Source organism: Sorex fumeus, unplaced genomic scaffold (assembly GCF_029834395.1).
Source record: "Sorex fumeus unplaced genomic scaffold, SorFum_2.1 ptg000078l, whole genome shotgun sequence".
Classification (NCBI taxonomy): Eukaryota; Metazoa; Chordata; class Mammalia; order Eulipotyphla; family Soricidae; genus Sorex; species Sorex fumeus.
This window is the reverse complement of record NW_026606135.1, coordinates 738,475-765,407: the sequence shown is the minus strand read 5'-3', so window position 1 is coordinate 765,407 and position 26,933 is coordinate 738,475. Positions and strand designations below refer to the sequence as shown.

General features: G+C 38.2%; 1 protein-coding gene across 4 annotated transcripts in view; it reads right to left on the bottom strand.

Moving 5' to 3' along the window:
• Window positions 1-26,933, bottom strand: part of CCSER2 (coiled-coil serine rich protein 2) — a 130,184-nt gene that overhangs the window by 51,628 nt on the left and 51,623 nt on the right. For all 4 annotated transcript variants that reach the window (XM_056130495.1, XM_056130493.1, XM_056130494.1 and 1 more), the window contains exons 4-6: window positions 26,063-26,259; window positions 11,088-11,178; window positions 2,773-2,935 (exon numbers count right to left, since the gene is read on the bottom strand). In XM_056130495.1, coding sequence (XP_055986470.1) covers window positions 2,773-2,935; window positions 11,088-11,178; window positions 26,063-26,259 — 451 coding nt within the window. The remainder of the gene's footprint in view (window positions 1-2,772; window positions 2,936-11,087; window positions 11,179-26,062; window positions 26,260-26,933) is intronic.

Here is a 26,933-nt window from a genome sequence, read left to right as displayed (position 1 = left end):
CCTAGACAAAAAAGTCAGCATCTCCTGGAGTCCAATATATATCATTCCAATGAGACATCTTACCATCACTGCACTGCACCGATGAATTACAACTAGGTACATTCCTTTTTTTCCCTAAGACTAGGGCTTGCTGGCAGCAGGAAATATCAACTGTTCACCATTATATGAAATGAAAGGAACTTGGTGATTTCAATGTTAAATGGTAATGTTAATGGTTCTACTGAGTGATACACCTTATAATCCTTTTTACTGTCCTCAAGTAATAATCTCGGGCTTCACTACAATACACAGACCTCAACACCTCTCACAAACTCATCCCATCTTGAGAATCTGCCACATGGTTCAACATACAGGACCTCAAAGAATCGTAAAAAAAAATAGTATCTGAAAGATTTCATTCTTTAAAATGTAAAAGAACACTTTTTCCCTCTGGAAAGAAAGATGGCAGCTGCTCCGGAGCTTTATGGAAAGCCAGGTATGAGCTGGTCGTGATGGGGCGACTGAAACCTCAGGGGAAGGGGGGTGTTCCCGGCTCATCCTTCACGCCCTACCGAGGTCACGAGTTGCCCCCACGAGTGGATCTCCGGCATGGCAATGGCTCCAGAGCACAGAAACCAATCTCATAATTATCTGACTGTCAGCAGAAATACTTCTAGGCTTAATAAGTAAAATACCAGAAATCCAAATTATTTAATTCTTGTGACCAGCTGTAGAAAACAAATTACTTCACAATGCCTTTTCAGCATATCTGATTTTGGGGTGTAAACTCTAAATAATAATGGTGCATCTTTTTTTTCTTTTTGGGTCACACCCAGCGATGCACAGGGGTTACTCCTGGCTCTGCACTCAGGAATTACCCCTGGCAGTGCTCAGGGGACCATATGGGATGCTGGGAATCGAACCCGGGTCAGCCGCGTGCAACGCAAACGCCCTACCCACTGTGCTATCGCTCCAGCCCCTAATGGTGCATCTTTTGTCGAAACAATGAATCTAATCAAAGTAGATAGAGTGTTAACTAGAATTCATCTGCCTCACAGGCACTGGGAGGGTTGGTGGTGGGGGGGTTATTGGGGTTCTTCGTGGTCAAAAATAAGTATTGGTAAAGGGAAATGTGTTTGATATTTGCATGACCGAGACTTAAACCTGAAAGCTTTGTAACTTTTCCCACAGTGATTCAACAAAAATAAATAAATAAAAATTTAAAAATTTTTAAAAATAAATAAATAATGGACAGGGGAAAAATAAAATGTAAAAGAACATACATTTTAATAATAGGCTATTTTTATTTTATTTTTTAAATTTTCTTAAATTGGCCTTAAATTTACATTCACATAAGCCAACCATCAAGATGCAGGGGAAGCAAAATCTTCAATATTATAAAGGCTATCTTTATATTAGACTCTTGCCACATTGTTTCAACTGATGTTCATTCCTTCTCAAATGCCAAGATATGAGAAACAGAAAAAACAATGGAAGGACATGTATTCTGTGTATTCTTTTAATTCTATCCTTTCATAAAATTATATCACAGAATCACCTTTATTTGTGATCTACTGCAGAATCATTTTTTTCTTACTTGAGCTAAAATTCTTTGCACTTAAGACAAAAATAAGACTTAAGAAATCTGTCATTATTTCTACTTTGGGAAGCTGTCTGTGACCTATCTATAATACAAATAATTTTTCTTGTCAGAATTCATGCATACCAACCACTTTCAGATTTCTATCTCATAAATGCAAATCAATTCAAGGGAAAGATTATCGTGTAAAACTTGATCCACTTCAAGCTTTGTGTACTGTTTCTGCTGCAAGGAATTTTTTGTTTGTTTTGTTTTTTGTTTGGGACCACAACTGGCAATGTTCAGGGCTTACTCCTGGCTCTGTGCTCAGAGATCACTCCTAGAAGTGCTTAGAGGATGCCGGAGATCAACCCAGAGTGGTTGCCTGCCAGGCAAATGCCCTGCCCACTGCATCATCTCTCTAGTCCTTCTAAAAGGAATTATAGGAATTCTTTATTTTTTCCTTATTTAGCTAAATGGGATCATATTTCTCCCATTATTTCTTTATTCCAACTTTATTGTCTATGTTGAAAATATGCTCCAATGACCTCAAATCGTAGTGGAATAACAAGAGGAAAAACAAACAAATAACAACTATCACCACAGGGTGCCTGCTATACGTGAGCCAGTTATGACTTCAGACACTTTCATTTCTGATTCTTTAAAACTGAGAGATCTATTATTCTCAACAATGTTTCACAGTGGAAAACTAAATTAGAAAGAAAAAAATAAATCATCTAAGCTCACATTAAAATATAAAGCTAATTTATGACAAGCCAGTTTTGCCCTCAGGTTTAAACACTATAGAACTACGTAACTCAAGGCATCTGTTGAAATGAAAAAGAATGGGATGCTTTAAAAAGTCAGAAAAAAGAAAAAATTCTAGCACTGTATAGTACCCTCTATTTTTAACATTTACTTTTACTTGTTATTTTTAAGTAATAAACATTCAAAAAGTCAACATTTAATAATTATCAAATGAAAAATGGGAAATCATACTAAAACAAAAGTCATAAGGAAAGTACTTTAAGAGTGAATTTTTTTTAAATAGAATTTAGGCCAAAGGAAAAACTTAAACAGGCAATTTCAATCAGTAACACATATAATTTAAATTTTTCTTTGGTGTCTCAGAAAACCAGCCTAAAAAGCACTTTAGGAGAGGAATTATGATTCAAAATTAAAGGGCAAAAAAATAGAAACCGAATTGCACTCACCGGCTCAGGTCACTTTTCCCATGGTGATGATAGTGGTCGGGATGGCTGAGGTGGTAATGTTCCTGCCCACTCCACCTCTGGGGCGGCCTTTTCCAAAATCCTTCCTGAGACTGTCGAACATTTCTGTCTGATCGGTCAAAGCGGTTCATATTGTCACACTCCACTAGACAGATTCAAAAGCAAAAACACTGCCAGTAAGTACTCATTCTGTTAAAAAGTTAACTACTTAGAGCTCAATAATTAAAAGCTGCTAAACACATAAAAGACCTATTCAAAATTTCCAGCCATTTATGTTCACTCGTAAAACTATGATTTCTAGGAGATCCTGCAGTGAAAATGGAACTTCTTTTACTCAAACTTTCACAACACAGACACTTCAGTAATAATTAACAGCCCCATTGTTTTAAAACAAGGGACTTATTCTTAAAATCAACGTTATACCTTTCAAGCACTTCTCTGATCAGTTTTAAGCAGTTTCCTACATTAGTGCTAACTGAAAACAGGTCCTAATTTCAGAATGAAAATGATCAGAAGTAGGTTTGGAAGGTTTGCGTCGAGTAGAGAACTCACTCGCTCCTAAAAACTGAATGCCACAATTAATTTCCACTGATTTCAAGAAGCACTAATTAACTTCCATCACAAGCCGTAGCTTTAAACTAAGCTCACAGTTAGAAGGTAAAAGCTTCAATCTGTCTGCTTGTTCAAAAAGTCTAAAATGCCACTGAAAACAAAGCCAGTACTTTGCAGCAACAAATAGTACACTCCCTAAAATCCAAATGCCACAAAAAACAGGAAAAGAATCTCTTTGAAATACCCCAGGCTTCTCTTTCACTTACCCAAACACTTTTTCCTCACATATCTGAGCACTCACTAAGAGAGTTACTTTGTACAAGGAAGACATTGTGTCGCTGGCTGCCTACTCAGACATAGTTGCATACAAGGCGCTGACAAACAAGCCTTCCTTCCTGCTCAACTCCCAGCCCTCCCTGTGGGAAGCAAGCCCAGTTTACCCTGTGACTCCATCTTCCCTCAGTGCTTACATAGCTACTGACTTAGAACTGTTACTAAAAATACAACTAAACACCAATCCAAGTCAGAAGAGAAAGCTTTCGCCAGTCCGAGAATTACTGCTTAAGAAAGTGAAAATCCAGCATAGCCCGCACTACTTATAATAAAACTTTAGAGATCCGTGTAATTTACCCAGTTGAATTTTAAAACCCGTGATTTAAATGACAGCTTTCATATGGACTAAAACCTAATTTGAAATAGTGTTTTACTACAGTGTGTGAGATAAAAACAAACTTCTCACTCCCAAAAATAAATGGCTAGAATAAAATGCAGTTATCCTTTACAATGAATTTGTTATAATGGATTTCTTCAAAATGCATAATTAAATAGATGATAAAAACACAAATATATTTTATGTTCATTGGATAAATGAATTTTGGAAAAATTATACATTTTATATATTTTTAAAGAAAAATATTAAAACTGTGCGTTTGTATTTCAAACAATTTCTTGTCATTTCTTGGGATAAATTAAGGTCTGCTTTTCTTAAGTACAATTATAGAAAACTCATTAGGCAAGTAAAGGCATGGTGACCATTATGCCAAAGACAGCAATAGAAAGTGAGACTGCAGAAGTAAATTTAAAAATTAATATTCCTATCAGTTCACATATGCAATACACTGATAGATGTGTTTAAGTTCTTAAAAAATATTTCTACGTGACATTAAAATGTTTTAGTTTAAGCAATTCTACATAGCTATAGGATAATCTATACTTTTAAGTGCTCAGAATACATAATAATTTCTTAATTCAAGGCAGGCAAAATACTATTTACTCTCCTTAAAATAAACTCTGCCATGAGAGTCTGACATGTAATTAGGATATCACGAACACAGGGCACGCTGGATAGCAAGATGAAAGAGACAGTATTGCAAACAATATTGAATAAATACTACATGCTAAATACTGCTCAAGAAATGTCAGTGCAGACACAAAGGAGCTGTTCTTGTGTTTGCTAAAGATCACGGACACTACAGAGATATGGACCACGTAGCTGGGAAGATGTGGCCTTGCATCAGTTCTTCACCACGTAGCTGATATATGCAATGTATCCCAGGATGTGGTTTTCACACCTATCTATACCAGCAGTATCCAAGATGGCATCCAGAGACAACCACCTGCCAACCCTTCTCTACCCTAGACAACCCACTTTACTTCATTATACCCTAACTGTGACATACTGGCATGGTAAGTGACACAACTACCCAAGCTAAAATAGTTTACAACTGCTACTACAACCCCTGTGTAAAAGAACACTGTTCTTTTAGATCCTTACACAGCTCTTTTTAAAATTCCTCCTTTCCTCAGAAATTCATAATTAAATCTCCCTCTGCTTTGCATAAAATCAAAGATGATTATGAAAGACTCAATGGAATTGTCTGAAGGAGTCAATTTGGATTTTGTCCACTTTGCTCAGCAAAAGCTCCTTTCAGGAAAACTCCATTCTAGCTCTATGCTGCCTCTTTATGATTTCTAGCCAAGAAAGGAAGGAAGGGATGGAGGAGCGAGGGAGGGAAGAGAAGGGTCCAAGAGGAGAGGGAGGGAGGGAGATTGAGTAAAAAAACTAAGTAAATAGCATGTTGAAGAGGGAGGGAGAGAGGCAGGCAGGGAGGGAGGAGGCAAGGAGTGGGAGGGGAAGGAAAGAAAAGGGAGGGGAAGGGAGGGGAGGGGAGGGGAGAGAGGTGAAAGGGAGGGAGAGGAAGGGGTGGGGTGGAGAGGGGAGGGGAGAGGAGGGGAGGAAGGTCATGCAAAAAACTATGAAACTTGTTATTACTAAACCCAACTAGTACTGAAAAAATCATTTCCAGAAGAAACTACAATACTCAAGCATAATTCTATAATATCATGGGATTGCATATTAATTAAAAAAATTGTGAAACCATGACTTTTAAAAAATAGCATGAAGCAGTGTACCTTGATTCACACCACAATTTGGTAGAGTGAGATTCAGTGAACAATTAGAAAGATCTTTTACAAATGGGAAAAGTTTGAGTAAACAGCATGTTGAAGATGGTATACAATATAGAAGATTAAGCCTAAGGATTATATTATCAATATGCCAAATTCTGAGGACAATGACTGAAAATTACTAGAAGTTTCTGAACACATAAAGAAATACAGTTGTACTTTTCAGATTCTTGACATCCCTTATCTTCAGAGATAAGGAAGATCCTTTAGGTAAAGAGAGGGCACCTGACACATGAAGATTTTATGTCCTAGTACAGCAGGGAAAGATGAGAGTGCGGAGCAAGGGGTTATAATGGCTTTCCTGCCTCTGCCATTTCCTTCAATTCCAAATTACAAATGAAAGTTGCAAGGTATTATGGCTTAGAATGTTCATCATCATCACATCAACAAAATATTTTTGTAAGAACAGAGACTTGATTTTTGAGTCCAGTTATTCAGGCAAAGAGGATAAATGAACTGCCAGCTTCAAGGATAGGCTAAGACCCTTGAGAAAGCATTCAGAAGTATATCCTGAAGTAGATGTGATCCTTTACCCATCCTTATTGCCTGTGAAATACTTTAGTTTTCTTTTTTCAAAATTTTATTTTATTGAAGTACCGTGAATTACAAAGTTATTCATAGTTGTGTTTTGTTTTATTTTTATTTATTTAATTTTTTTTTTTTTTTTTGCTTTTTGGGTCACTCCTGGCTCTGCACTCAGGAGTTACTCCTGGCAGTGCTCAGGGGACCATATGGGATTCTGGGAATCAAACCTGGGTCGGCTGCATGCAAGGCAAACGCCCTATCCACTGTGCTGTCTTTCCAGCCCCATGGTTGTGTTTTTGACAGTGTTCCATCACCAATCCCATTACCAGTATCAACTTCCCTCCACCAGTATTCCCACATTCCCTCTCCTATTCCCCATTCCAGCCTGCCATCTTGGGAGACACCTTTTAAATTTGGTTATTGATAGTGTAAAGAGCTTCACTGCTTGACTTTCAGTTTCAGTAAAAAAAAAAAAAAAAAAAACCCTACGAGAAAATAAGACTCAGAATAAACTGATGTTCTTCACCTTTCTCTATCCAACTTAAATGAACATGACAAGAAGTATCCTCTTCTGTGATGTCACCTAAACAGATAATCATCTGCTACATAAATGCATTTGGCACTTAAATATTTTCCTAGTAAAATCATGGCAAGTCTAGGCCCAAATCCCAAACTCAAGATCTTACTGAGGCGACAGTCTTCATGTTGACAACAATCTCACTACCATTGTTAGAATTAGTCCGGATGAATCTATTAAGGTTCAGAATAACCCATTCAAGCCTCTACCACATTTGTATTTTAGTCTAAAAAGTTAGAAGCTAAAAGGGACTAAAACCAATAGTCAAAAGTATACAGCAGGTGTGAAGAGCACAGAGAATGTGTTTAAATGGTTATATATCTGTGGTACAAAACATTGCTCAATAGGACCTCCTTTGCCTGCAGCAGGTTCAATCCCTACCACTGCTGTTAATGACCCCTGAACTGGAAGTAGTCTGAGAACCAAGAGGTGTGCCAAAATAAATAAATAAATAAAAAGCAAAAATACCAATTATTCATTTTGGGGGTTGGAACAATAGTACAGCATAGAGTGTTTGCCTTACCCAGGTGCCTGACCCAGGTTTAATTCCTGCCATCCCATAATGGTCCCCTGAGCAATAACAGGAGTAATTCTGAGTGCAGAGCAAAGAGAAACCACTGAGCACCACTCGGTATGTATCAAAACCAAAAAAAAAAAAAAAGAAAATTTATATATATATAATATGTATGTTACACTTCCATTTATGAAACAAGTCATAGAAATAAAATGTACAATATGGTGGCCATAGTCAATAAATAATGCTGCATCGTTTATATGAAAGCTGCTAAGAGTCCACCTCAGTAAGTTTTCAACTGAGTAAAAAAAAATTGCATTAGTATACTGCTAGTTATTGTGATATTAGTAAGAAGGGCTGGAGCAGATAAAACATTTGCCTTGCACACGACCGACCCGGGTTTGATTCCTCCATCCTGCTCAAAGAGCCTGGCAAGCTACAGAGAGTATCCCACCCACACAGCAGGGCCTGGCAAGCTCCCCGTGGTATATTCGATATACCAAAAACAGGAACAACAAGTCTCACAATGGAGACGTTACTGGTGCCTGCTCGAGCAAATCAATGAACAATGGGACGACAGTGCTACAGGGCTATTAATAAGACACTATGGTATTCATTTTGCAATATACTCAAATATTGAATTACCAGGTTATGTACCTAAAACTAATATATGTTACACATATATTATAGCCCTTTAAGAACAAATTTGTCACCAACAAAATATACTTTAAATTTTTAAGCATACTAGAAGATTTTTCAACTTTGTACTAGTACTTATAATATTCCTATCCTCTCAAAAAAAAAAAACAACCTCAGGAGGTAAATATAGTAACACAGGATCCCACAGCTATAATAGTCATTCCTCAGTTTCTGATGGTATATACATAATCCTATTTTATTTTTGGTGTCTCTGAAGATTATGAAGTTTATAACCATGATCTGCTGTCTTAAAATATATCTCTAGCTTGAAACAGTATTGGCCTTTTTCTCGGAAAATCTATAATATATGTGAGATGTTATACCCCAGAACCTTCCTTCTACTTTGCACAAATTCCCAAACAAGAATTCACTCTCACTGTGCTCCTGCTGTTTATCAATTTTCTCGAGCGGGCCCAGTAACGTCTCCATTGTGAGACTTTGTTGTTACTGTGTTTGGCATATCGAATACGTCACGGGTAGCTTGCCAGGCTTTGTCGTGCAGGCGAGATACTCTCGGTAGCTTGCCAGGCTCTCCGAGAGGGGCGGAGGAAAACAGGAACTCAAATATTTTTAATTTAAAACTAATTCTACTTTTATCTAATATATGCATTAGTTTTTGCTGCATTCTAAAGATGAAGCATGCTCTCAGACAGACTCCATCTCTACATCCTGTTTTAGCTCAGAAAGGATTTAAGATTTCCAACGATAAGTTGTTAAAATTCTCTTCAAGTAAAATGCATTATGTAGGGTGTGATTTATTTCAAGGAGCTAAATCCTTCATCTAGCCGTTAAAACTTCACATTAAATCTCAGGTCATTAAATCTCATTTTGTTCCACTATAATTTTCAATGGTTTATATTTTTCCTGTATGTTCTACAATACCTTTCAGCAGATCTTCCTTGTCACTTCAGACTTCAACTACAGCTATGGTTTCTGACATCTACTAAACTGGTGCTGGAAAATACTGCGTATCTCCAGGAAGCACTGTGCTGAAACTGACTCTCCATAAGTGCTCTTAATGTCATTTTTTTTGGCGTATAGCACAGTGGGTAAGGTGTCTGCCTTGTACGCGGCGAACCCGGCAGACACGGGTTCGATTCCCTGCCCCTCTTGTAGAGCCTGGCAAACCACCGAGAGTATTTTGACAGCACGTCAAAGCCTAGCAAGCTCCCCATGACGTATCCAATATGGCAAACACAGTAACAACAAGTCTCACAATGGAGACATTACTGGGGGCCCACTTGAGCAAATCAATGAGCAATGGGAGGACAGTGCTACAGTGCTATTCAGATCTAAGGAGTTTTGTTAGTTGGCATGTTCTTCTTGGGCACTGCCTATGATTTTTTCTCTCACTGACTGAAACTCAAGTTTGGTTCCTTAAATATCCCAAATGACAGAAACACTGTCCTCATGTCTCTACCACAATAGTAGCACTGTAGCAGCACTGTCCTCCCATTGTTCGTCATTTTGCTCGAGCAGGCACCAGTAACATCTCCATTATGAGACTGGTTGTTACTATTTTGGGCATATTGAATATGCCACGGGGAACCTGACAGGCTCTGCGTGCAGACATGATACTCTCGGCAGTTTGCTGGGCTCCCCGAAAGGAATGGAAGAATCAAACCATGGTCAGACGCATGCAAGGCAAACGCCCTACCCACTGTGCTATCGCTCCAACCCATCCACTATAGCAGAGTGGATATTATTTTCAATTCTTCACCCCATTAACAGAACTATACACCCGATGTCCCCAGAGCTTCTCATCATGGAGAGTGTACACTCTCACCAGTATTAGGCTTGGTCATATGATTTTCTTTTACATCAGTCATGAGAGTAAACTCTCCAAAGAGTTCAGATATCAAAATGAAGAAATATATGAGCCCTGAATTCAGTCCCACCACACTTTAGTCATCCCAGATAATCCATAGATCCATTAAGTACAAAAATAAATGTTTATTTTGAAAGCTAGAGAGATTCTGACACTGATTTACATAGCTGTCTGGCAGCACATTTTATTATTAATGCTTGGCCAATATAACAAACATGAGCAACAAGCAAGCTCCCACTATTCCAGTGCAAAGTTCTACCCCTCACTGAAACCCTACTGCAACCTAGCCCAAGGGGCAGTCCTAGGCTAGCCCTGGGTTTTAATCACTTCTTAAAATAGAAAATACTACAAATTCTATATTAGTGGAGTAAAAAATGCTCAGGCCTCTCTTGTATGTGGATTATATGAAGTACCACTCCAGTAATTACTAGGATTTGGAGGAAAACAAATTGGAACTAGAAGTAAGAAAATATAGAATAATTGGTTCAGAATGTCACCATTTTCCAGAATTGATCTTTCAAAAATATTTATCAACTTAATGACTTACTACTGATTCATAAGTTAAGTTATATTTGTTTCTCTAAACACAATTCTTCCTAAAATTAAAATAAGATAAATGGAAGAAACAATTGGATATGTACACAAGAAAAAAAAATGAAACAACAAATCAGAGACCTGAGCGATGACTCATAGGGGTGGAAATCATTTCTTGCATATTGTGAGAAGCTGAGTTCGATCAATTGCATTATAAGGACCCTTAAGCAACACTAGAGACCTCCAATACCACCAGGTCTGAGCAATAGGTCACGGGTCCTGCAAGCATGCTGCAAGTGGTCCTCTGTCCTGCCAGAGGTTACCTCTGTTTAAAAAAAAAAATCTCACCCTTTCAGTTAAAACTTTATGGTATAGCTATACTACACTACTGAATATATATAAGACCTACAAAGTCAGGTTTAAACATTTAAACAAGTTTCAAATGAAACTACTGATATCACTTAAGACTGATTCTCCATCCATGAGGGCTTCCTCAACTGATATTGGTACAGTTAAAAGGTTGTACAAAATAAGCAGCAAATTGACTACAGTCATATAGTTCATTTGTATGCTGCTGAGAGTTCAATTTTGCTCCTACTTACCATTTTCAAGAGGTGTATCCTCAGGCAGATCCACATCAAGCATAAGGTCATCATCTTCCAAGTCACAAGATTCAAGATTGTTCAGAATATCCTGTGAACAAAAGCATTAAATTACTTGATTTAGCTAAAAGCATGTGTATAATAATTTTTAAAACATTAATATGCAATAACCTGATGTTATCCAATGCTTGTAGTCAAGAAAAAAAATAGATTTAAAAAATAAAATTTGACTGTACCTCATGGTGTTTCACTAATAAAAAATAAATAAATAAATAAAAATTTAAAAAATGAAAATAAACTAAAATTTAAGAAATAAAAATTTTTAAAAAAATAAAATTTGAGGGTTGGTTAGTACAGGGGTTAGGGTACTCGTTATGTATGCGGTCAACCCTAACTCAAATCCCTGACACTACATGAGGTCACTCCTGAACCATAAACAAAAATAAAAATTTGGTTAATTCTGAGTAAATTCAAAGTAAGTACATACAACATAAGAGACATTTCAGCTGTTAGTAATGTCGAAATTTTTATGTTTTCAATATAAGAAAAAGTCTTTTTGTTTTCTCAGTACTAGAGATCAAATCTCACACATGCAAGGCACATCCTCTATCTCTTGACTCCATACCACCATGGCCCTCAAAATTAAGAATTCTTAAGAGCCTCTTTTTAGCATGAAATATATAGCCTCCTAAAAAATAAATAAAAAAAAACACCAAAACATGACAAAAACTAATAATGGTTATTTTATAAAATAAGCAGGCAATAAATGTAATGTGGGCTGGAGTTGATTCTTCCACCCCTCTCGGAGAGCCCAGCAAGCTTCTGAGAGTATCTTGCCCGTACGGCAAAGCCTGGCAAGCTACCCGTGATGTATTGGATTTGCCAAAACACAGTAACAGTTGTCACAATGGAGACTTTACTAGGCCCGCTCGAGCAAATCGATGAACAACCGGAGGACCGTGACCATGAAATGTAATGTAGAAAAATGCTAAAATTAATGCTAAGAGGAATCTAGTACTCACACTCCAGAGAGGAACTTTCAGGTAACTTTCAAAAGAAGTCTGTTAAAATGTAGCTAAAGTTAAAGCTATTGGAGGCAGGGGGTTTTGTTACACAGGGTGGTGCTCAGAGGCAACTGCAATTTCTGTGCTCAGGGGTCACTTCCTAGTGATTCTAGACAGATTAGGGAACAAAACAAGGTTGGTTGCTTGAAAGACAAATCCTTACTTCCTGTATTATTTCAGTATCAAAGTCCTCTTTTATTTTATGATTATTACTGTTTGGGAGTTTGGGGACACACCCAATGGTGCACAGAGTTACTCTTGGCTATGCAATCAGGAATGACTCCTGGCAGGGCTCAAAGAACCTATACATAGGGTGCCCGGGATTAAACTGAGGTCTGTTTACTGGGTACCAGGGCTTGTTACCTGATGCTAAGATAACAGATGTTAGCTATTTAGATCATGTTAACAAATCTGAACTTTATTTCAATAAGGGTTTGGATGAATTTTTACTAGTCCAAATTAAGATATGATTAAAGAAGTATTATTCTGGCTGTAGTACAGAGCCTGAATATAAGTGGGAAAGAAAAGAAGTTAGATGACTATTGCACAATCCCTAGGACTGTGGCCTGACGGTAATCAGTGTCAGACAGAACAAAGAAAAAGCACTTTAGGAAACATACTGAGGAAGTTAGGGGCCACAGAGCTAAAGAGAAGGAAGAGTCATGGATGGCCTGGTTCCTGCCTTGAGAACCGGATGTATGATTCCTACTCATAGAAATGAAAATGTGAAAAATAAGACCGAATCTAGGAGGAAATGATAGAGTGGACACACAGTGTTAGAACCGGATAGAAATTCTGACAGTGTTAGAACCGGATAGAAATTCTGACATGCCTGCTGTGCCTTCAAGCAGATATGTCTGATATATCGCTGAATATCTAGGAGATAGGAGATTTGAAGTGTGGGAGTAATACATGCAGGTGACAACTGAAAGATGGTGAATAATGAAATTGATAAGGGAGAGTACAGAATGGAAAAATGAATCTTATCGTCTGTCTTAGACAGTTTTCCCTATTTCTTTTTATAGAAGTTCTGTTTCTTCAGTATCAAACTCTGAGAAGGGTTTTAACAGAGATACTACTAGACCTTATTGTAAGGATCCAGACAAAGAGAGAAGGGTAAAAAAGAATCTATAAATTTTCTTTACTAGCTTAGAAATTGGTCGTTCATACAGATTAGAGACAATCTTATTGAAGAAAAGAAGTCGTGTAACAGAGACTGGCTACCGTGGGAAAGACTTTCTGTTCTGTTTGTCGTGGCAGCACCTTCTGAAACTGGCAAGGCCTGCAACCAGTTGGGGGCCAAGATCAACACGCACCTGTTTTAATTGGGAGAGCACCGGCACTACCAACAGCTAAGAATATGACAAAGAAAACCTTTCTAATCTAGAAATCCTCCAGCTTCCAGAGGGTTCCCACAAGACTCAGTGGAATTAAAATCTTGACTGAGCTAATGTTAACAGAATTTTCATGCAACATCCTTGGCCTCTGAAAACAATCTTCCATTCAAAAAAATGGAACATAGGGTTGGAGCGATAGCACAGTGGTAGGGCGTTCACCTTACAAGCGGCCAACATGGCCAACCCGAGTTCGATTCCTCCGCCCCTCTCGGAGAGCCCGGCAAGCTACCAAGAGTATTCGATATGCCAGACACAGTAACAACAAAGTCTCCAATGGAGACGTTACTGGGCCCGCTCGAGCAAATCGACGATCAACGGGAGGGCCTTTACCTTTACCTTTACCTTTAGATAAATCATTATCGAAGGAATCACTGCTCCATTCAACATTTTCTTTCATCTGTAATTAACTGAATAATGTCTAAATCTGACAAATACAAAGCACCACTAATTTCTTTTAACTACCATGTTTTTATTTTGGCATATAGTTCACAAATAGCAAAACATGAATTTGGGTTTAAAAAAAAACAATACACTAGGGCACAAATAAAGCTTTTTTCACAAATTTAAAAAAACAAAACAAAGAGAAAAAACCTCCCTTGTACTATCCATTGGAATCACATCCTTCTTCCAGTTAAAACTCTCAAATGATTATATATTCTCTATTATGGTTCAATTAAGAATTTGTGTAAATGGACTAACAGTATAATAAACTTTTTGAAATTAGCTTCATTATTTTGTTCCCTTTGGTTTTGGGGCCACACCTCGTAGTGTTCAGGGCTTACTCATAGCTCTCTGCTCAGGAATCACTCCTGGTGGACTTGGGGAACCATATGGCATATGGGTATTGGGTGCGGGACAGTCCTGTGTGCATCAAAGGCCCTGCCCTGTCTGGCTTATTACAGGCAGCAAAATACATTTAGAAGTAATCTAAGTCACAAATAGATCAGTAATCTATTCTTTTCTACTGCTGCTTAGTATTCCATTGTACCAGTTTTTGTATCCATTTACTCATTCTAGGACATTGTGGTCTTTCCAGATTTAACGACTATAAATAAAGCTGCAACAGGCCACTAGTGCAAGTTTTTTTGTGTGTGTGCATATAAGATACATCCTAGGTTAAACACGCAGGAAGGGGTCTATTTAGTGAGCGTACATGTTTACCTTCATAAGAAACAAACCATTGAAGAGTTTCTTTAATACTCTGCTTTCTAATTATGCATTAAATTTCAAGTTCGACATCTTTACCAGGACTTTAAGCTTCTTTTATTTACCTATAATAATACATGCATCAGCATCATGATGCCAGTTATGATGAATATTTTCATGTCTTTATGAGCTCGGGCGATAGCACAGCGGGTAGGGCATTTGCCTTGCACGAGGCCTACCAGGGTCCAATTCCTCCATCCCTCTCAGAGAGCCCGGCAAGCTACCGACAGTATCCCACCCACACAGCAGAGCCTGGCGAGCTCCTTATGGCATATTAAATATGCCAAAAACAGTACCAAGTCTCACAATGGAGATTTTACTGTGGCTTGCTTGAACAAATCAATGAACAACGGGAGGACAGTGCTACAGTGCATGTGCATCCAACCAACATTCAATCCCTCTTGGTTAGATGTCTCTCTGCTCAAGTCCCTTAGGCATGTTTTGCTTGAGCTGTTTACATAGGTGATGAATTTTAAGAATTCTATATACACCCTGGATAAAAGTCTTTTGATACGTGATTTACAAATATTTTGCAAATTCTGTCGTTTGACTCTTCATTCTCTTATTTTCAATAAAGATTTTAATTTGATTAAAGACAACCATTTCTGCTATGGATCATATTTTTGGTATAATTTTTAGTAACTGCATCTAACCCAGGTCATACATTTTTGGGGGGGTTTTGCAGAAACTTTTAAACATTTTATACTTTATAATTAGACCTAAGGCTAATTTGGGATAATCTTTAAATAAAATATGAATTTTTATTTGGGGGCCATATCTGGCAATGCTCAATGCTTACTCCTGGCTCTGTGTTCAGGGATCCTGAAAACTAGGGGAAAGATATGGGTTTCTGGGGATTGAACCCAGGTCAGCTACAAGCAAAGCAAGTGCCTATCCACTTGCCTATTGCTCAAGGCCCCTAAAAGGTGAAATTTTAAGAATTCTACTAGGGTAAATATAGGAACTTCAGAGAAATAACATAATTTTCCTGATAAATAATCTCTGAAAATGTCTCTTGGAAATGATACATTACAAAGCAAAGGGGAAATAAGTGTTACAAACATAAATCTGGTTGCCACTCAATAGACCTTAAAAATAGATCAAATTTTCCTAGATTATCTGGGTGAGTCAAATACAAATCACTCCTTAAAGAAAAAAGGGATAGCAGGAGAAAAGTCAAAGGAAGAATAGTCAAAGGGATGCATCGGGCTCACTTTTAACTGGAGAAAAAGGGTCTGACAATCAAGGGCAGCTTCTAGAAATTAGAAAAGCGAAGGAACTGAATTTCCTGCAGCGCCCCCAAATGAAATACAGCCCTGCAGACACCTAAAATTAGCCTAAGGGTTATATTGATTCTACCCCATAAAACTGAAAGAAAATTAATTTGTGCTATTTTTCCAAAGTAGGTTTTGGGAATTCATTGCAGAAAAAACTAATAAATCCTGTTGTTCTCGACAATCATTGGATGTATTTCTGCTTCTTCTGTTTTAAATCTAAGAACATTTTAATGCCTGTTCTGTTTATAGTTTAAACATATGTTCACCAGTGTAATAAATAAAATCTGTCAATTTAGCACTGAAAGGAAGGGTGAAAAGAGTTAAGAGGGAGGAATTCTAGTGGTTGCAAGGAAACTGACCCCAACAGTCTTGCAATATGTTGCAGCACCTCAGCTATAAACCCAAGTTCTCCTTAAACCCTCTTAAAGTTTACCTTACTTAAAACTGTATAGTTTTCGGATAACTTCAAGCACACTGATTACAATGGTAAATAGCAGATTTCCCTTAATACATTTGCTAGCCCAGCTAATCTACTCCATAGTATTGGCTGCTGCCTTGGCATCCATTTTCTTCAGCTAAGTTTCCTAAGAGGACCTTAAACTAAGACTAAATCCTTATGTAAGCATCAGTGTAGGTAATCATTACATAAGAGCCTGTAGATTCTAAGTCAAGATGAATTCCCGAGCCTCTCTGTGCACCCCTAAGATAGAATCTCCTTGGTAACTGACCAAAATCCTCACTCCTCTTAGAGAATCAAACTGATTGATTCCATCTATGTCCAGGAAACTCAAAGCACTCTACTCACAGGTCCTAAAATGAGCTTGTTCCCAGGACCAGTCACAACTGAGGAAACAACAGATGTTAAAATTAATGAGAAAAACTATAAGAAATAGGATGTTACATCAGTATTTTCATTGACCACATCTACTTTATGATTATCTGATGTATTACACAGATACCATTCATTATGCATCTTTTCTATGATAATGCGCTAGAAAAAAGAATGAATGTCGTGGTAAACAAAGTATTTTATTGACAAATTATTTTAAAATTCATAATCTTTGGGGGCCAGAGCGACAGTACAGCAGGTGAGGCGTTCAATCCCCGGCATCCCATATGGTCCCTCAAGCACCACCAGGAGTAATTCCTGAGTGCAGAACCAGAAGTAACCCCTGAGAATCGCTGGGTGTGACCCAAAAAGAAAAAAAAATTCATAATCTTTGTCTGAAATTCAGATTTTCACCCAGAATGAGTTTAGATATTTCAATAACTCCATTTTAATAAGGCAACAAATATTTTCAGAAAAAGATATCCTGCACATGGTCCCACATACAAAAGTATTAAGACTTAAAATAAAAACAATGTTTATCTTCATTTTACTATTTAAAAACTGTTCTATAAAAAAACTCTGTCTTTCCAACTAATAAACACAAGATTTCTTTCTACTTTGTTTTTATATCCTATCTTTGTCTTTAGCCCCTCACGACCTATTAGGAAGAATAATATTCTTCTTTACATTATGACTTTATAAAATTTCCACTCCATTGCAACATGCTGTCCCCGTGCCTAATATGGTAGCCTCTTTTCTTGTCCAGGTAGTCAACTGTGTGCCCATTCGTTGAAATTCAACTCAGACGCTACCTCCTCTCTTGAAGCCTTCTGATCACACACACTCTCTGACACACAGCTAAACCTCCCTTGCGTGTTACTTTGAGCTTGCATGCACTTTCATCATAGAATGCATGGTATAATTTATAAAACTACACAATAATTATTTATCATATCTGCCTGTCATACCAGAATTTGAATTCATTAAGAACAAAAACAGACTTATTAATGCATCTTAAATACTCAACAATATTCTTGGGCATAGCAGCAGCTTATAATAACTGAATTTCACAGAGAGATTCCTTAAGAAACCACATAGAGTGCAGGAAAATATTATATTAAAGAGGTCACAATTATTATCTGATAAATTTTAACTTCAAACATAAAAGCTATATTACAAGATCAAAATTTAGTTATGCTAATTGTTAAATGCACATGGAAGAGTATAATCTGGCAAAGGGAATAGAAAGAAAATTTCAAGCTTCTTATCTCACTTTGTTCCTTTATACATTAAACAATTATGTTGAACCCCATCTATACCTTTAAGTTCTGTATTCTGTATCAGAAAACAAAGTTCTAAGCATCAAAACAATCTAAGATTTTCAATTACCTACATTAGGACGGTCTCTACTTTCTGTAAGCTGTCCCTCTACTATCACATCTATGCCACCATCACAATTTTAGTTACTTTCAACTAGCTATTATGACATGTGGCTATGTCACAATGCATATGAAAAAACACTGAACAATATTAAAGAATACCATTATTTCTGGGCTGGAGCGACAGCGCAGCGGGTAGGGCATTTGCCTTGCACTGGGTTCGATTCCTCTGTCCCTCTTGGAGAGCTCGGCAAGCTACCAGAGTATCCCACCTGCACTGCAGAACCTGGCAAGCTACCATGGCGTATTCAATGTGCCAAAAACAGTAACAAGTCTCACAATGGACTGGTGCCCACTCGAGAAAATCGATGTAAAACGGGAGGACAGTGCAGTGCTACCACAATTTCTACCTCTTATGAATTAAATGCCAAGTTATCAGGGCACCCACCTAAAAACATGTATAGAGAATACTAACTTAGGCCAGAAACCTAAGAGAGTGATGAAAAAGATAACGAAATATCAACTATATTCTCCACATCTTGCAAAAGCTGGACATTACAAGTGACCTGTCAGCACAAGTAAAAACAGAGTATGGAGAAATAGTCAAAGGAGTCTGATTTAATACTGAAAGGAACAGGAAGACTAACCAGAAAATAACATGTTTAACTAGTAATTTAGGACAATTTTAGCAGAATACAAAAATCCTAGTGATAATTTCTAAAAGTGCAGAGGTGGTACTTTTCTCAGAAAGATGAGGAAAAAAAGAGGTTAAAATTACTGGTGGGAAATAATAGCTAAGAATGTCCCAAATTTAAGGAAGAAGACATTTACCTACCTCCAGGATGTTTAAAAAGTTCCAAACCGTCTCCACTCCTCTGACCACTATTGTATCACTACCTTAGTCCAAGTTACTGTCATTCCTCACTGTAACTGCTGCCTCCAGCATCTTGCACAGCTCCCTCAGGACATTTTAAAAATGCAATTCAAATGATGTCCCTTCCCAACTTAACATCTTCCAACAGATTCCCTTATACTTTCATATGTTGTTTTCTTTTTCAACTTGAGATACAATACCTCTAATAACAGAGTTTCTTTCATACGTACAATGTTGTTCCACACTAAAACCTTCACCATGTCCCCGCCACCCTCAAGTCACGTCCACCTGCCCCCCGCCCACCCACCCAAATGTAAACTTAAAGAGAAAAGTCTAATTTATTTTTCTTTTGGAGTCACACAGGGTGATGTTCAGGAGTTACTACTGGCACTGCACTCAGGAATTTCTCCTGGAGGTACTTGGGGGACCATATGGGATGCCAGGGATCGAACCCAGGTGGGCTACATGCAAGGCAAACGTCCTACCTGCTGTACTATCGCTCCAGCCCCCCGGAGAAAAATCTAAATCCTCTGAACTCCAGAAAAAACTCTATGCTAACAGTCTCCTTGCCTCCTATTCCTCCCCTAAGGCTAAGGCTATAGTAGACTTCCCACAATTCCTCAAACTTGACTCCAAGATCATTCCTACCTCCAGATCTTCTTCTTAAGCCATTTACTAAATACATAATCTTCTGCAGTTACATAATGCCCTTTTTACCTACTGTATTACAAACTAGTAAATATCTATTTCAGAAGATTATTATAAAAATATGAAAGTTGGAGCAGGAATATGGTTTAGCAATAGAGTCCTCACCTTACCTGTGTAAGGCCTGGGTTTGATTCCTGACACTGACTTCCCCCTCACCCCACAAAAAGCCTATCTGGACCAAAGAGTTAGTTCAACTGGCTGAGTTTGAAAGCAAGAGGGCTGAGTTCAATCTCCAGTACCATATGGCATCTGCTGCCCCTGAGAGTGACCCCCAGAACAATGAGTCAAAAGTAGCTCTTGAGCAAAAATGAATGTGCCTTCCCCATCCCAAGGGGGAAAAAAAAAGAAATAAAATAACTTAAAAAATGTTCTACCTGGGGCTGGAGCAACAGTACAGTAGGTAGGATGCTTGCTTTGCCCAGGGCTAACCCCGGTTCAATCCCTGGTACCACATATATTTCCCTGAGGCCCACCAGGAGTGACCCTTGAGCACAGAGCCAGGAGTAAGCCCTAAGCAGAGCAGGTGCTGCCAAAAAATAAAGCAAGCAAACAAACAAAAAAAATCCTCTGTCATATAGGTTACAAAGGTAAGGTAAGGTAAGGTAAAGGCCCTCCCGTTGATCATCGATTTGCTCGAGCGGGCCCAGTAACGTCTCCATTGGAGACTTTGTTGTTACTGTGTCTGGCATATCGAATACATCACAGGGTGCTTGCCGGGCTCTGCCGTGCGGGCGAGATACTCTCAGTAGCTTGCCGGACTCTCCGAGAGGGGCGGAGGAATCAAACTCGGGTTGGCCATGTTGGCAGCGTGCAAGGCAAACGCCCTACCACTGTGCTATCGCCCCTTGTAATCAGCTCTCGTTTCAGGTTAAGCCACTCCCAGGTTAGACAATTCCTGAGGAAGACTGACAAGATTTTGCATACAATCATATTAAAAACCGACACTTGTATAGCTCAGGCAAAGGAATACAACATAAAATAAGCCAAAAGGGGGAAGAGGGAAGCAGATGGGGCAAAGCCGAAATAAATGGGTGAGGGTTGCAAGAGTCCTCTCTTACTAGAGAAAGCGCTTAATTCATCAAGCCACAAGTTGCAACAACAAATGAAATTTCACCCATTATCAATGTTGATAAGTTTATTTTTTTCTCCTTGTATGAGTACCTTCTGCCTTTGCATGCACGAAAACCCCAGAATACCAGAAAGAAATCTGTTGCTCAGCATAAATCACATTGTACAAACCAGTTTAGGTACACTGAGCCACTCTTACTATGCTAATGAAGTTTTATGTCACTGCAGGGAACCTGTTCACTGCTAACAGGCTAGCCTACCTAAAGACAGCAATCCTAGGCTCTCTATGTTAACACTTCTGCACTGGAACCAAGTAGGGACACATTTTAATGAGGATGAATTACTATGCCTCATACCAAAGTCTCAAGAATTAAGGCTTTAAATGTGGGGGGGAGGGGGGAAACCTAGAAGATGATAAAATACTAACAAACAGATGATACTTACTGGCTTCTTATTATATCCCTGAAATTAGGCATGATGCATGTAAGACCTTACTTAATGCTTACAGTCATCCCAGCAGGTAGACAAAAAATGAAATTCGTAATTTATTGAAAGTATCGATCACATGGCTATTACACAATTTCATCATGCAATTCCTAATAGGAATAGTAAAAGTAGATTTTATTATAAATCCAATTGGGGGGGCAGGGAATGAAAGAAAAAGATTTTCCTCACATGTATGAAGCTATGAGTTCTATCTCCAGGACTACAAACAAAAACCTAAAAAAAAATTCAAAGGAGAACATTTAGAGAATTCAAAGACATACTGCTAGTTTAGAAGAGAGATGGTGTTTCAAACTTAGCTTATTTCATAGTCCAGGCTTAAGCAATGTCCTATGCTGTCTCTCAATATACAAAATACCTATATGGCCCTAATATGGAAAAGATATCTGAATTCTTCTCTCTCTCTCTCTTCCTCTCTCTCTCTCTTTCTCCCTCCCTCCCTCTCTCTCTCTCTCTCTCACTCACTGAATTTAATTACATGAAAATTTAAAGCTATGCACGTTAAAGGCACACAAAAGGCCAGAGGACAGCTCAAGGGGCTGAGTACACGCCTTGCAAGTTCAATTCCCAGAACTCTCTGGATCCCTGAGCATTGCCATAAGCGAACCCAAAGCAGAGAGTAATGTCTGAGCATCAACAGATATGGTCAAAAGTGCAAATCCTATCCTCCCCAAAAAACACAAAAAAAGGTCAAGTCCATTAGCTAAGAGAGAAAAGTATTTGCAACACAGTTAACAAGAAATTCTGATATAAACATTTTCCTATCAATAATAAAACAACCCAAATAAGAAAAACCCTTGTTTGTAAAATAAAGGGGAAATGCAACAACTAAAAAAAAAATGAAAAAAATACATGAAAAATGATACAAATGCACATTTAAGTGATATGCCATTTCACATTCACCAAACTTGCTAGAATTGTTTAAGTCTGATAAGAGCAAGTAAAGATAAAACACAACAACTATTTTAATTCACTTCTGAGAAATACATATTGGTAAAACTATTTAGGAAAATATTTGGAATCCTATAGTAAAGTTGAAGGTCCATATGTGATTCAATAATGCTACTTCTATATTTACATCTTAGAGAAACCTTGACATACATGATAAAAGAGATGCAACAACATTCACTACTGCAGCATCAATGTTATTAGTTGAGAGGAATAGCTCAAATGTTTCTAAGCAAGAAACAAAAAAAGACACAGCTTTGTGACATTACACAGTGACAGCATAAAAAATATGCACTAAAAGTGCAAACCTATAATGTAAATACCCATTCATCACAAAACAAGCATGAAAACTCAAGGTTTAAAAACAAAGTTGCAGGAGACCAGAGTGCAATACAGTACGGGGGGGGGGGGGGGGGGGGGGGGGGGTTGCCCAGCATGTGGTCCAGCACCAAGTCTCCCCAGCCCACCAGGGATGATCCCTGAACACAGAGCCAGGTGGAAGCCCTGAAAACTGCTGGGTGTGACTCCAAAACAAAAACACACAAAACCGAAAAAGTTTCAGATGATTATGTGACACTTATATAAATTGTAAAACATATATACATAAGAAATTATGTATATAAAAGCATTAAAAATAATGCCATAATGTCTTACACAACAAAACTTAAAATGAATTATTTGGAAAGATCCCCCCAGCAGTGCTAGAAACAAGAAGGTCACTCCTGGCCTAGAGCTCCTGACAGTCATCAGGGTCACACTAGGAGGGAATTGGGGGCGGGGGGGGGGGGGGGGGGGATATAGTGCTACTTCAAAGTTTGAGCTCTTGGCCCCAACACTGATCAAAATATGATACATTAAAAATTAGTAAGTAACTTACACTTTGTGAAAAGTATGTTGGCTACTTAGCAGGAAAGAGGGCAAGGTGGTAAAAGGAATGGATAGAAGGAGTCACTGCAAGAGTGTGATGAGAATAGAACTTTATTACGGTTCCTGTGAGGCTTATAGAGAGGTGTGAGGTTACAGTCCTTAAATTTTAATTGTGTTGCAAATTAACAGTAGAGCAATGCAATCTGATTCTACCTGATTAAATAGACAGCAGCAAAAAAAAAAAAAAGAAAAAAGTAAACAGAAATAAAATTAAGTAAAGCACATTAGAAAAGAGGGGTAACTTACCACTAGGGTGCTACTGCTTTCTCTTTATAAGAATCTACAGTACAAAAGAAATGCTGAAAACCAATACTATAGCTTACACATCATGAATTTGAGAAAAGGGTCAGGGATGTGGCTCAGTGTCAGGGTGCAAGCCTTACAAATGCAAGGACTGGGATTCAGTCCCCAGCACAAGGAAGGAAAGAGCTATAAGGGCTAGAGAACTAATCTATCGGATAGGGCGCTTGCTTTGCACATGGCTGAACCAGGTTCAGTCAGTCGCTGGCACCTCATATGGTTCCCAAGACCCTCCAGCTGTGATTCCTGAGCACAGATCCAGGAGTTAGCCCTAAGCACTATTGACTGTGGCAGAAAGAAGGGGTAAAGGGGATGGGGGGGGAGAAGAAAAGGAGGGATGGGGAGGGGGAGGAGGAGGAGGAGGGGGGAGGAGGAGGGGGGAGGAGGAGGAGGAGGAGGAGGAGGAGGGATGGGGGAAGATAGGGAGGGAGGGGGAGGGGGAGGGGGAGGGGGAGGAGGAGGAGGATACAATGTCCTTCTTGTACTCGGGGATACAGCAGAACACCTGTCTTCTTGAGGTCAGAGAGGTCAATTCCCACATGCCCAAGTTCAACCCCAGAGGCTTAGCTGTTTTGGGATCCCAAGTGCCACACAAATAGTGCAATCTTTATTTGGTTCATGTATATTCTGAGTCCTTTTGGAGACTATTCTGTCATTAAGTTACAGGAATATTGAACTGTATTAGAAAACCTCTGAAAATCACCAGCTACTAAAACTGCTTATTGCTGCCATCTTCTGGACAATGTTCATTCCACTTTCAGCACATACGTTTTAAAAAGTCCCAGAAAGAGAATCTCTAACATACTAAACAGTAATCCTTTTATTTTATCTAATGAAATAAATAAAATATCTCCAAATCATATACCTGGTTTATTTTATGTCTGTGAAACTCAGAAAGTTTCTGGTAACAATGGTTTTTTTTTTTTTTTTTTTTTTTTTTGCTTTTTGGTTCATACCTAGCGATGCTCAGAAGTTACTCCTGGCTCTGCACTCAGGAATTACTCCTGGTGGTGCTCGAGGGACCATGTGGAATGCTGGGAATTGAACCTGAGTCGGCTGCGTGCAAGGCAAATGCCCTACCCGCTGTGCTATCACTCCAGCCACAACAATGATTATTTTTAATGTAGAAAACTATACAGACTAAAATCTACTTGAAATTAAACATACCCACAGACTACAAACTTTTCAATACAACCAATTGAAAATCATGTTTTAGATAACAAGTAATAGTTACTTTAAACATACCTGCTATTCTTAAACATTTTATCCACATTATCTGCAATGTTTCTTCAAGTAAGCATATACAAATGCATGGAAAGGGATCGAGTATATACCCAGGTATACATTTGATTTCCTAATCTTCCAGGTACATGTTAGAAAACTACACTTTCTGCCCACCTGGACCCTAAGATAAGTTTGGGACAATAGGTTGAATGAAATACTTCCCACTTACTCACTCACAGACCAAAGTAAATAACTGACATATGCAAAGCACTGATACTCTTCCACTAACACAACAAGAGGCAGAAAAGAAAATGGTTATAACCCAAGATCAAAACAGCTTAGAACACTAAATTGCTTTGAATTTTCCAGATCAATAAAGTTTAAAAAAAATTCTTTTTTATTTTCACCAACACCAAGAGTCGGTGCTTCAGCGTTACCTCAAACATTGTCTAGCAGAGGATTTCTCAATAATAATGGAATTTCTCGTTGTAGGTACCATTCTGTGCATAGTGGAGAATTCAGCAGCATCCCTAGCTAACTAGTTGCTATAAGTCCTTCAGTATAAACCGCCAAATAACCTCCAGGTATTGGCTTTTTCGCCCACTCTGGCAGTCAATTAACCAAGTTTAATGTAAACAAAGTTAGTCTATATGTATCCTAAATATGTGCATGAAGGGAGTTTGAATGAAGAGTCAAACGATGAGCTGAAGAGATAGTATAGCAGGTAAGGCACTTGCCTTGAACAAGGCCAATCTGGGTTTAGTTCTCTCATGGTTCCCTGAGCCGAGCCAAGAGTGATCACTAAACACAGAGTCAGGAGTAAGTCCTGAACACCACCAAGTGTGGCCCCAAAACGAAAGCAAGAGACATATGACAAATTTACATTATTACATATTAACGTCACAGTGAAATTGCTGTATCTTAAACTAGGAGAGTTAACAAACTCTTTTAATTTACTTCATATCAGGCCGGAGTGATAGCATAGTGAGTAGGACATTTGCCTTGCACGTGGCCAACCTGGATTCAACTTCTCCAGCCCTCTTGGAGAGCCCGGCAAACTGGCAAGAGTATCCCACCTGCACAGCAAAGCCTGGCAAGCTCCCTGTAGCATATTCAATATGTCAAAAACAGTAACAAGTCTCACAATGGAGACATTACTGGTGCCAGCGCGAGAAAATCGATGAACAATGGGAAGACAGTGCTACAGTGCTACTTCATTATCACAAGTCTTAAAACAATGTTCCAGAAGGGTATATAAATTCATACATACTATGCTGTTCATTTCAGAAGACTCATAGCTTCCAACAGGGTGGACATTTCCAATGGGCTCCAAACCCTCTTCATCCCACATGTATGTTCCATCAGAGCTATCAGATGGAGAAAGTTCAAATGAAGAGCCAGCTCTGTAATCTGTATCAGGTGAAATCAAGTTATTCCCAGAAGTATGTTTTGGGCATTCACTCCTGTCTTCAATTGTTGTTTTAAAAAAGAGAAGAAAAAAATTAAGTTACTCATTCATACAATATTATTATTTTCAGGCTCTAAATACATAAGCTGCAATAATTTAACAGAGCAAAAAGTTCAAAAAACTCAAAACTATAGAATTTTCCAAATCCTAAACAATAAAATTTCAAGATGAAAATCTTATAAATTACCTATTTAAATGTTTCCTAACAAATATAAAGAAAACTCAATGATTTTTTTCATTTCTACATACCTGAAAATGCAAATAAAGCCTTTTATTATTTCTTAAGATATTCATTTTTAATAACTAGCCAGGAAAGTCCTTCCTCTGTGTATATTATTAAGCTTTACACTGTTTCCTTATGAGGAAAAAAAAACAAACTTTCAGTTTTTAGTTAACCAATTCCAACTCAAAGACACTCAAAGTTTATACACATCTTCAGGCCCTCAATTAAACCACATATCTATCCCCAAAACCCTCAATTTATTCTTTATTTTCAGGCTACATGGGAATAAAGTACCATTTCTCCAAAATAACCACTTATAAAAAGAAGTATTTAACAGGCGCTAGCTCACTTTCCTCAATTAAAAACCAAAAAGCTCAATTAAAAGCTCCGGTGGTGGAAAATGGGCACTGGTGGAGGGATGGGTACTCGATCATTGTATGACTGAATGAC